Here is a 12,459-nt window from a genome sequence, read left to right as displayed (position 1 = left end):
AGTTTATGAATTTGAACATCAAATATCTTGTCTTTGTAGTGCATTCAATTGAATATGGGTTGAAAAGGATTTGCAAATCATTGTATTCCGTTTATATTTACATCTAACACAATTTCCCAACTCATATGGAAACGGGGTTTGTACATACAGCTAGCCTAAATAGCATGTTAGCATTGATTAGATTGCAGTCATGCACTCACCAAATATGCCTGATTAGCCTTCCAACGAGTCAATAACATCAACAAAGCGCACCTCTGTGCATTCACGCACAGCATGAAACTTTTGGTGGACAAAATGAGACAAAGAAGGAGTGGAAGCTTTTACATGTAAACAAACTGTTGCGTCACAGTCCACACCATGGTGGTCTGCCATATCATTTAAAGTGGCCAGCCATATCATTTAACGTCGTCTGTCACTTCATTTAATGTGGCCAGCCATATCATTTAAAGTGGTCCGCCATGCCAATCAGTGTAGTCTGTCACTTCATTTGATGTGGCCAGCCATATCATTTAAAGTGGTCCGCCCTGTCATTTAATGTGGTCCGCCATGTCATTTAATGTGGTCTACCACATCATTTAAAGTGGCCAGCCATATCATTTAATGTGGTTCGCCATGTCATTCAGTGTGGTCTGCCACATCATTTAACGTGGTTCATCACGTCATTTAAAGTGGTCTGTCACTCAATTTAACGTGGGCCGCAATATCATTTGATTTGGTCCGTCACGTCGGTTATTGTGGTCCGTCACATCGTTTGAAGTGGCCCTCTGAGGGCAGTCATAATTGCGACGTGGCACTCAATAAAAACAGGTTTGACACCCCTGCACTGTAATAACATTGTTTTGAACGAGTCCTGCACTGACATCCTCATCTACCGCTTCTAACTTCTTGTCTCAAGGCTTGCATGTCACTTTCATATTGGATTAGAGGAGATGATCTGGACGTGCCCTCTAATAGTATAACTGCCAACTCATTCACTGTGATTTGACGAGGCTTTGCTGACAGCGGCCATCGTGCATGACTTGAGAAATAAGACAGAGCTCAAATCAGTGTGCAGTGTATCAATGAGTGTTTTCGGTGTGTTACCATGAGCATTTCACTGGTGACCGAGTTGGCCAAGTCAGACACGGATGAGTTGGCGTCGTGGCGGCGTCCGCTCTCGTCTGGGGTGTGACCTCTGGGACTGCTCCCTGGTTTGTTACCCGGGGTCCTGGATGCAGCAGATAGAAAATACAAGCACTTAACATGCAACATTAATGCAACAACCAATACAACAAAACACATCCTTATACTCGCCTCTTGCTTTGCAAAGGCTGATTTTGAAGACTAGGGCTCAGCCGTTAATGTAAATAATTAAACATGCACATCGCTAACCAATTCTAATGCAGAGGAACTACAAAAGAAAAACTTTTTGAGAACAAATCAGTTTTCAATGAACACAACATAAAGTCGCAAGAAACAGATCAATAATGACTAAAGCTAAACATGTTCTAGAAACAGGGGTCGGCAACCCAGCCGCATGCGGCTCTTTGATCACTCTGATGCGGCTCAGCTACATATTTGCCGACCCCCGCCCCCGATTTTTCCGGGAGGTTTCCGGATTTCAGTGCCTCTCCCGGATATCTCCCGGGGAAAACATTCTCCGATTTTCACCCGAACAACAATATTGAGGGCGTGCCGTGATGGCACTGCCTTTAACGTCTTCTACAACATGTCGTCGCGTCGGCTTTTACACCATGCTATCTGCGTGGAGGTTTGGTGGTAGCGGGGGTGTATAATGTAGCCCGGAAGAGTTAGGGATGCATGGGATTCTGGGTATTTGTTCTGTTGTGTTTATGTTGTGTTACGGTGCGGATGTTCTCTCGAAATGTGTTTGTCATTCTTGTTTGGTGTAGGTTCACAGTGTGGCACATATTTGTAAGAGTGTTAAAGTTGTTTAAACGGGCACCCTCAGTGTGACCTGTATGGCTGTTGAACAAGTATGCCTTGCATTCACTTGTGTGTGCCTGCAGAAGCCGCATACAACATGTGACTGGGCTGGCACGCTGTACGTACAGGTTGTAGAGGGCGCTAAAGGCAGTGCCAACATAGCACGCCCTAATTATTGTTGTTTGGGTGAAAATCAGCAGACATTCGAGAGAATAGTTGCCCTGAAATTTGGGAGTCTCCCAGAAAAATTGGGAGGGTTGGCAAGTGTGATGCTGTCAAGCGGCATTCATATAAAACTCACGGCCGCACTAACATACAATTTTCATATTAAGGTGCGGGCCGCATTAAGTTAAAATTTTCATATTAAGGTGCGGGCCGCGTGTCTGAGACCCCTGGTTTATACATAGCACAAAGCAAAAAAAAACTTTGTATGCAGTGTTATTTCATTTTAAATTTCAAAAGAGTTTTGTGGCTCCCATTGTTTTCTTTATTTTGTGAAAGGGTCAAAATGGCTCTTTGAGCGGTAAAGGTTGCCGACCCCTGTTCTAGACCAAAAATCACTTCATATTCTTTACTGCTCGCTATTGTTACCATAACTGAGTTATTGTGCAGAAATATGGGGAAGCAACTACAAATGTGCGCTTCATTCACAAACTGTGCTACAAAAAAGATCAATTAAAATAATACATAATGTTGGATATAGAGAACATACAAACCCTTTATTTATTACATCACAATTATTGAAATTCAACGATTTGGTGCATTTGCAAACAGCTAAAATGATGTACAAAGCAAACTATAACCTGCTATCCAAGAATGTACAACAATTCTTCTCAACAAAAGAGGAGAAATATAACTGTGGAAGTCGCTTCCTAGCAGTTCAACTGAAGACCCGGCACAAGAGCCAGGCGTGCAGTTTTTAACAAAGGTTTAATCATTCAATTGTTTTAACCAAGTTCTTCTCCCCCAGAACGTGACTTTTCAGTCACGTCCGTATCCTCTCTCTCCCCCTGCTCCCGGCCGCTTACTGTTAAAGACAACAGATGATTAGATTAACACGTACCACCTGTGAAATCTAATCACCTGCCAGCTGTGTCTCGCCGTCAGCACATGCCCCACCCCTGCCCGATGGTGCTTGTCCTCAGCACCCTGGACAGCGGCGGTGACTTTTGCTCCTGCAGGCAGCGCTGACTACACCTCCCCCCACAATAACCTTACAGGAAAATCTAATTTAAAACATTTGTATGCTCGTACAACACCTAAAACCTTTAGTATATCAGTATGTGGAATTAAATTATGGAATGGATTGACCAAATAAATTAAACAAAACACCAATATGATTCAGTTTAAAAGACTGTTCAAACTACACGTGTTCACAAAGTACACCGAACAAGAATCATGATGAACATCTTGAACCCTTTTTTCCCCCTTTTTTTATTGAGACAAAGATTATTTATGTATTTAATATTTGTATGCTTACTATGGTATATCATTTATTTGTTCACTGTTATGTTACATAGAACAAGGAAATTGGATAAAATTGCTATGGTATGAAAATGGGTAGGATTAAATAAGCTCTGCTTCTTCCTACTCCTTTTCAGACGTGCTGTAATGAAACAACTGGAATTGTGTGATGCATTACATTGTATCGTATGCATGTTCCAAATAAACTGAAACTGAACTGAACTGAATAACAGTTTGACTGCAGCAAAGCAAAACCTATTTTTGTTGATTTTAGTGCAAGGGTTTATGTTGTAATAGAACATTGTATTTATAACACAAATCCCATGATTTAAAAAAAACAGGAAGAAGTCAGTTTGGGTGAAAGCTGAAGGAGATGTTGAAGGCCTCCAAGGCTGAACAATTGAAAATATAACTCAAGGTTTTGAAAAAGACCTCAAAAGGTAAAGCCGATATATCTGGTGTCAATCTCTACCTCAGACATCAGCATACCTCAGTTCAATAAACATTGTGGAGAATGCATATATGCTTAAGAGTTCTTTCTTTATTCATAGTCATGTTTAAATCAGCTAGTGTTTTTCCATTTGTACTCTTTCTATTTTTTATCTTACGTCCGCAAGTAATCTATGTGTGTTACCTTGAAGGCTTGCACTGTAGGAGTTGGAGTACTCCCTTTTGTGTCTTATCTGTAGTAGAACAATGAGGCTGTGTTCCTTTCTGGACAGGTGGGGGCTTTCTTCGTGTGCAAGAAGTTGGCTCTTCCGTTTGAATGTTAGACCAATTTGAGAAGCCGGTATGAATGTAATGGTCTGGGCTGGTCTACTGAAGCTTCAGTAAAACATGATAATATTCCTATTCTGTCTTGATGGTCCTTCTTACTCTGCATATATGTCATCTGAAAGAACTTGGGATTGGCCAGTAACATTAATTCCCTGGGAGGGAAGACTGGTCAGACGCAACGATTTAGGGGCTTGTTCGGTATTCTAATGTACAATCTGTGCTCTCCACAACATCAAAGCATTACCTCCGACTTTCTTGGACAAAAAGAGAACGGGAGAAGAGACAAAAAATCGGAACCGGAAATAATTTTTACACTTAGTTGACAAAAATGTCAAGATATTAGACTCCTTTTTTACATTTGTGTGACAGGTAGTAACATCAAACCAGTACAAAATACAATAGTACCTCAACTTAAGAGTGTTTTGAGATAGGAACCACCTTTCAGCTTATAGCTATGCTTTAAGTCGTAGGCAAAAATTTGAGTCACCAGCATCCCCGCCATAGCAAATGTCACAGTGAACGCCGTCATCTGGTCAAAACGTCCGGTCTTTCTCGCTAGCATTAGCTTTTAGCTAGAGCTCACTATCAATTAGTTTTTCTAAGCATAGGAGGGAAGAAACATGATCGAGCGTGTCCCAACTTGGCGACGCAATTTTAGCGCATCACTGCTAGCCTACGCCATACTAAAGCAGAATGAGTTGATAATGCCAGCCAAGGACGTTAAAGTAATATCTAAACGGAAGATATTTATCCATTAGAAACTGTAGAAATGCTGCTGATGGTGTGTTTGACGGAGATATCGTAGAAGTCCACTCTCCAAGGTAAATGCTGCACATTATTATTACTTTATACAACTATAGTAGTAAACTTGTTAATAGTACATTCTACTGTGTCGTTTTAATACAATATTTCTCATCTAAATGTGTGTTTTTCATTTATACATGTTAACATTGTGCTGTTTTGGGAGCCAAGCACCAATTACATTGATTTCAGTTCATTTCAAAATAGTTCATAATGAGGTTTGAACCACTTTTCAATTGCACACGCAGTCTTAGTAGATAGCACGCAACACGCCCACTAATGGTTGATGCAGTTTTATAGTTTGCACACGCTGTTTAGCGCCTGGTATCTGAATCTTGGTAGATCAGGCGTAGTGTGCGTGTTGCCTGTGATCTACTGACACCGCGTGTGCAATTGAAAAGTGGTGCAGACCGCCTTATTAAATGAGGATTTTGCGTGCATACGGGGCTTTTACCATGGAGATATTTGATCATTTTCTGAACATTCATGTTGTCATGCTCCTACCTGTCTGCGATGTGTTGAACCGGCGGCACACATCTATAATATGTAACACCTTTTCTGAATCGCAATGTCGACAACAGAATTATTTGCACACTGACAATTCTTCGCCATTCGTCACTCATGTGTCTGGAATGACTCTAATGAAAAATACAAAATGCACAATGAAAAATGTATTTTTGTGGAGGAGGCATTTTATAGTAATATATTTCCGGAAAAAACAAAAACGAACGACATTAAAATAAAAAAATAAAAATGTCAGCAGACATTAAAACACATCAATTTAATTAGTTTTAATCAGCTCCTTAAGTCATCCAGCAGCAATACAATTATAAAAGGAAATTGCTGAATAGATGATATGTTTAATAATGTGCTAAATAAAACGCAAACAAGTGCTCACAAAACAGTGATCAGGGTTGATAAATCACATTGCACGTGCTAAATAATTACATTAGCTTATTATTGTGGGCGTTTTGATGATCAGCATATATTCTGCATATTAATGAAGATAGAGACGCAAAAATAGATCGCACACCTTGGAGTAGTGAGGATGGCGGTAAAGATCATCAGGACTCCTCTTCCTCCTATACAGGAGATCGCAAAAAGCCGCTGCCTGACCAGGGCTCAGAAAATCTGCAGAGACTCCTCCCACCCCCACCAAGGACTGTTTTCACTGCTGGACTCTAGAAAGAGGTTCCGCAGCCTCCGAAACAGAACCTCCAGGTTCTGTAACAGCTTCTTCCCTCAGGCCGTAAGACTCTTGAACGCATCATAATAATCCCCTCAATTCCCCCCAAAAATGGATTCACTCGCTGGAATATAAAGACAATATAACATGCATCCATAAATGTGGATGCATATGCAAAACTGCAATATATTTATCTGTACAGTAATCTATTTATTTATATCTGCACCTTATTGCTTTTTTATCCTGCACTACCATGAGCGAATGCAACAAAATTGTGTTCTTATCTGTACTGTAAAGTTCAAATTTGAATGACAATAAAAAGGAAGTCTTATTCTGCTCACTAACAGACGCAATCCACTTTGCTCACGTTTAGTCGATCTGCTTTGCCTGTGCTATCAAGTTTGCACGGGTTTTAGTACACGCAAACCTTTAGTAAATCAGACCCAAAATCTTCTGTTGCACATAAAAGTCGCTTACCTAATCTAAACTCTTAAGGTGGCAGCCGCAAAGTTTGCCAAGCTGACTGATATATGCGTGGAGACAGATGCTGTAACACCGTCGCACCATTTCAGGACGTGGGTGCTGTTCATGCCCCTGAAGGGCGAGTGAGAGGGACAACAGGACCACGCTGTGACAGACGGAGAGCGACAGGGCCAAAACATGCACTAAAGACCCTTGTCTGACATTCTCTTAAATAAGACGAGCAATCGCTTGTGTAATTTGGGGCTTATAATACATGTGCAAAGCAATGTTTAAGTCGACTGACTCACGTCGACCCAAGCGGTTGTGGACATAATCGAAAATAACTGTTGCATTGACATTTGCCAGAGACATGAGGAGATTGGGCGCTAACTTGTGTTAGGCGATACGGCCTAAAATTTGATAACAATATACATATTGATATATTATTTCGGATACAAGTTATAATAGAACCAATTTTTAAACAGGTTACAAGTCGCTTCCTCCTTTTGCTACCTGCATTTGTACCATGATTTCCCCTTATTCCAAAAATCCCGTAATGTAGGATAATTGGAGCCCTTCAATAAATGGATATAAGCAAAAAAACGGGATACATTTTGCTCTGCATTTGCTATTGTGCATTTTCTCAAGTCCCTACGGCCAGGTGGAGGCGCTGTTCTGTGAGGGTCAGCTTTTTGCAACAGTGCTTTTCAATCCATCCATTTTCTACCGCTTTTTCCCTGTCAGGGTCGCGGGGGAGTGCTGGAGCCTATCTCAGCTGCACACGGGCGGAAGGCCAACACAGATAGACAGACAACGTTCACACATTCATTCACTATGGCCAAATTTGTGTTTTTTTTAGTTTATTTAATGTTATTGTTATGTTTATGTTCACCTTAGCTTTCAGCTAAATCTTTTAATCTTTTAACTTTTAACGTCCGATGTGTTTTTATTTTTATTGTCTGCATTTTAATTTTGCTTTTATTTTCTTTCATTTCACTTTGTTGTCTGTGAAGCACTTTGGGCTTTCCTTGTGTATGAAAAGTGCTATACAAATAAAGTTGCCTTGCCTTGCCTTGCCTTAAATGTACAACTGCATTATAAACCATACTACCGTATTTTCCGTATTATAAGTCGCTCCGGAGTATAAGTCGCACCGGCCGAAATGCATAATAAAGAAGGAAAAAAACATATATAAGTCGCACGAGAGTATACTGTAAGTCACATTTTTTTGGGAAATTTATTTGATAAAATCCAACACCAAGAATAGACATTTGAAAGGCTATTTAAAATAAATAAAGAATAGTGAACAACAGGCGGAATAAGTGTACGTTATATGAGGCATAAATAACCAACTGAGAACGTGCCTGGTATGTTAACGTAACATATTATGGTAAGAGTCATTCAAATAACTATAACATATAGAACATGCTATACGTTTACCAAACAATCTGTCACTCCTAATCGCTAAATCCGATGAAATCTTCTTCCTCGGTGTCGCTTCTAAACAACTCTGCCAACTACAAAGGTAGACAATGCGCCGCTTCCTCTTCTATCGGTATGTTGCTTACATCAGAGTCATCGTCAGTTGCAGTTCCAATTATTCCAGGCTTTCTGAACCCGGACAGGATGGTTTCGGTTGCTGATATACGCCGAGTCTCTTACGTGAATGAGATAAATAATATTTTATATTTTACGGTAATGTGTTAATCATTTCACACATAAATCGCTCCAGAGTATAAATCGCACCCCCGGCCAAACTATGAAAAAAACTGCGATTTATAATCCGAAAAATACGGTAGATGGTCTGTAATTATCTTTTTTTGTTTTAGATGTTTGTCACCTTTTTTGTAAGGGGCGCCGTAAGTTGGCAGACCCGTCAGCGATCCTGTTCTGTCTCCCTGTAATGTTTGTCTGCTCTTGAATGGGATTGTGCTGAAAATCTTCATTTCCCCACGGGGATTAATAAAGTACAAACCCCGTTTCCATATGAGTTGGGAAATTGTGTTAGATGTAAATATAAACGTAATGCAATGAGTTGCAAATCTTTTTCAACCCATATTCAATTGAATGCACTACAAAGACAAGATATTTGATGTTCAAACTCATAAACTTTATTTTTTTTTTGCAAATAAAAATTAACTTAGAATTTCATGGCTGCAACACGTGCCAAAGTAGTTGGGAAAGGACATGTTCACCACTGTGTTACATCACCTTTTCTTTTAACAACACTCAATAAACGATTGGGAACTGAGGAAACTAATTGTTGAAACTTTGAAAGTGGAATTCTTTCCCATTCTTGTTTTATGTAGAGCTTCAGTCGTTCAACAGTCCGGGGTCTCCGCTGTCGTATTTTGCGCTTCATAATGCGCCACACATTTTCGATGGGAGACAGGTCTGGACTGCAGGCGGACCAGGAAAGTACCAGCACTCTTTTTTTACAAAGCCACACTGTTGTAACATGTGCTGAATGTGGCTAGGCATTGTCTTGCTGAAATAAGCAGGGGCGTCCATGAAAAAGACGGCGCTTACACATACACATGCATATGTTGTTCCAAAACCTGTATGTACCTTTCAGCATTAATGGTGCCTTCACAGATGTGTAAGTTACCCATTCCTTGGGCACTAATGCACCCCATACCATCACAGATGCTGGCTTTTGAACTTTGCGTCGATAACAGTCTGGATGGTTCACTTCCCCTTTGGTCCGGATGACACGATGTCGAATATTTCCAAAAACAATTTGAAATGTGGACTCGTCAGACCACAGAACACTTTTCCACTTTGCATGAGTCCATCTTAGATGATCTCGGGCCCAGAGAAGCCGGCGGCGTTTCTGGATGTTGTTGATAAATGGCTTTCGCTTTGCATAGTAGAGCTTTAACTTGCACTTACAGATGTAGCGACCAACTGTATTTAGTGACAGTGGTTTTCTGAAGTGTTCCTGAGCCCATGTGGTGATATCCTTTAGAGATTGATGTCGGTTTTTGATACAGTGCCGTCTGAGGGATCGAAGGTCACGGTCATTCAATGTTGGTTTCCGGCCATACCGCTTACGTGGAGTGATTTCTCCAGATTCTCTGAACCTTTTGATGATATTATGGACCGTAGATGTTGAAATCCCTACATTTCTTGCAATTGAGAAACGTTGTTCTTAAACTGTTTGACTATTTGCTCACGCAGTTGTGGACAAAGGGGTGTACCTCGCCCCATCCTTTCTTGTGAAAGACTGAGCATTTTTTGGGAAGCTGTTTTTATACCCAATCATGGCACCCACCTGTTCTCAATTAGCCTGCACACCTGTGGCATGTTCCAAATAAGTGTTTGATGAGCATTCCTCAACTTTGTCAGTATTTATTGCCACCTTTCCCAACTTCTTTGTCACGTGTTGCTGGCATCAAATTCTAAAGTCAATAATTATTTGCAAAAAAAAAAAAAATGTTTATCAGTTTGAGCATCAAATATGTTGTCTTTGTGGCATATTCATCTGAATATGGGTTCAAAATGATTTGCAAATAATTTTATTCCGTTTATATTTACATCTAACACAATTTCCCAACTCATATGGAAACGGGGTTTGTACTTCTGATTTTGATTCTGGAATAGATTGAATTTCCATTACTAGTATTGTTAGCCACCTATTGCTACTGTTTATTTAAAATTTATAAATGATAAATAAATGGGTTGTACTTGTATAGCGCTTTTCTACCTTCAAGGTACTCAAAGCGCTTTGACACTACTTCCACATTTACCCATTCACACACACATTCACACACTGATGGAGGGAGCTGCCATGCAAGGCGCTAACCAGCACCCATCAGGAGCAAGGGTGAAGTGTCTTGCTCAGGACACAACGGACATGACGAGGTTGGTACTAGGTGGGGATTGAACTAGGGACCCTCGGGTCGCGCACGGCCACTCTTCCACTGCGCCACACCGTGGCGCAGTGGAAGAGGTGGCGCACATGTGCTTTTCTAACATAGGGATTGTGAATAACAGGAAAAATAAATACAAATGTGCAGATACCCTTTAATTTCAATGTGATAAACATGTCAACAGTCAGTCGTCCACCAGTTCTGCAGGCCAAATGCTGCATCCACAGTAGAGAGCCATGAAATATATATCTCAACTGAACAATAGATGACTTTGGCCATCTTAAGTCTGCACTCCAGGATGAAAAAAAAATAGCTCGGGGGAAAGTAGGGCGAATATGCACTTCACCATTGGTCAGCTCAGCAGGGTATCAGCATGAGCGCACTGGTGAGCTCTTCCACAGCTTTTAAGTTTGTACTCAGCTCAAGTATTTGGGGAATATCAGTACTGTATATGGTTTTATCTTGAAAGCAATGTTTTATACATACAAATGATTAAAAAAACCACTCATTTTACAAATAAGAGATGGCAATGTGGCTCATAAATAGCTAGGGGCTTGGGTTGAAAACAGATCTGTTGGTAAAAGTAAACAAACCGCAGTTGAGCAAACACAACTCAACAAACATTTACGTTTATAGCTGAGAGAGAAATTCACGGGTGAAAGGAGTCCGGCTAAAGCCCAGGAAACAAAACAGTCCAGATTGAGTTTAGGTGAACATTTCAATGTTCCAAAGTGGAGAAAAGGAAGCAACTTGCCATGTTATGTTAGGCCGGACAAATCGGAAGGAAGCTGAGGAAGGAGGGTTTTTGAGATGGACGTAGGTCGCACCGCAAGGAGACAAGTAAAAGAGTAACACAGAGGAGACGACGCTGACCCAGTGAAGAGGAGAAACAATTGATTCGTCACGCTGCGTTTCTGCGCTGTGAGTTGCAGGTCAGAGCAGCTAAAAAGCAGCTCAGAGTGAATTCCAAACACAACGTTGTCTGTTTCAGACACTTGTCGAATACACAATGTATCAGCTGGTCGACAAACTAGTCCATCCTCATTGACTCATTTTTGAGTGGTACTTTGCAGGATTTATTACAAAATTGGGCACGCATGTATTAATACTATCTAATACAAAAGTGTATTAAATATACAAAGACAAGTAGACAAGTACTATTACCTGTCCGCTTCTATGTTGGCTACCTCTCTTTGTTTATAATGTATATTTTCTGCTGGATCTACTCTCTATTTTATGCTGCCTTTTTTTTTTTTTTTTTTGCTACAGCTGTTACATATACTGTAATATTGTACATGGTAATTGGGATTTGTTATATATTGTATATATTATATAAAAATATATAATATAATATAATACAATATACCAGTATATATTATATACTATACTGTATATATAATATGTAAAAATTACATATATGTTATGTTTTATATTGCTACTATGGTACATTTTTAGTCTACTCAATACTTGTATTATCCTTTCCATCCTTACCCTTTCCATCCTATGAAACTGAGTTACTGTGTGGAACAATTTCCCTTGTGGATCAATAAAGGTTGTCTAAGTCTAAGTCTAAGTAGAGTAGAGTAAAGGTCTGCAAATGTCTTATACATTTCCATCTGATGCCATTATAGTTCATACAATACGCGCTGTAGTAGCCATGGCTCTGTTTACATTGCACATCAAATCTGATTTTTTTGTGCAATCAAGTGACACTGATCGGACCTTCGGAAATCTAATATTTTTGCATCAGATTTGGGTCACATCAGGATGTAGTCTGAATTTGTTTGGAATCTGATCTTTTGAAATGTGACTGCAGTCTAAATAGCAATGCAACCTGTTTGTGACTTTTTTAAAGTCATCTTTGGTGGAGCTACGTCATCGGTGTGAGCAGGAACACAATTTGCAATTCTCTTCTTCCTCCTCCTGCAGTTGATTTCCATTATCTGCCTACTTCCTCTACACAAAAGCCCC

At 40.2% G+C, this 12,459-nt stretch overlaps 1 protein-coding gene across 2 annotated transcripts in view; it reads right to left on the bottom strand.

Annotated features, from left to right (window-relative positions):
• LOC133615993 (synaptotagmin-7-like) overlaps positions 1 to 12,459 on the bottom strand; it is a 464,522-nt gene that overhangs the window by 33,256 nt on the left and 418,807 nt on the right. For both annotated transcript variants that reach the window (XM_061974950.1, XM_061974951.1), the window contains one exon: positions 1,084 to 1,207. In XM_061974950.1, the coding sequence (XP_061830934.1) occupies positions 1,084 to 1,207 (124 nt within the window). The remainder of the gene's footprint in view (positions 1 to 1,083; positions 1,208 to 12,459) is intronic.

The sequence above is a fragment of the Nerophis lumbriciformis genome, linkage group LG15 (assembly GCF_033978685.3).
Source record: "Nerophis lumbriciformis linkage group LG15, RoL_Nlum_v2.1, whole genome shotgun sequence".
Lineage (NCBI taxonomy): Eukaryota > Metazoa > Chordata > Actinopteri > Syngnathiformes > Syngnathidae > Nerophis > Nerophis lumbriciformis.
This window is presented reverse-complemented; position numbering and strand designations above follow the sequence as displayed.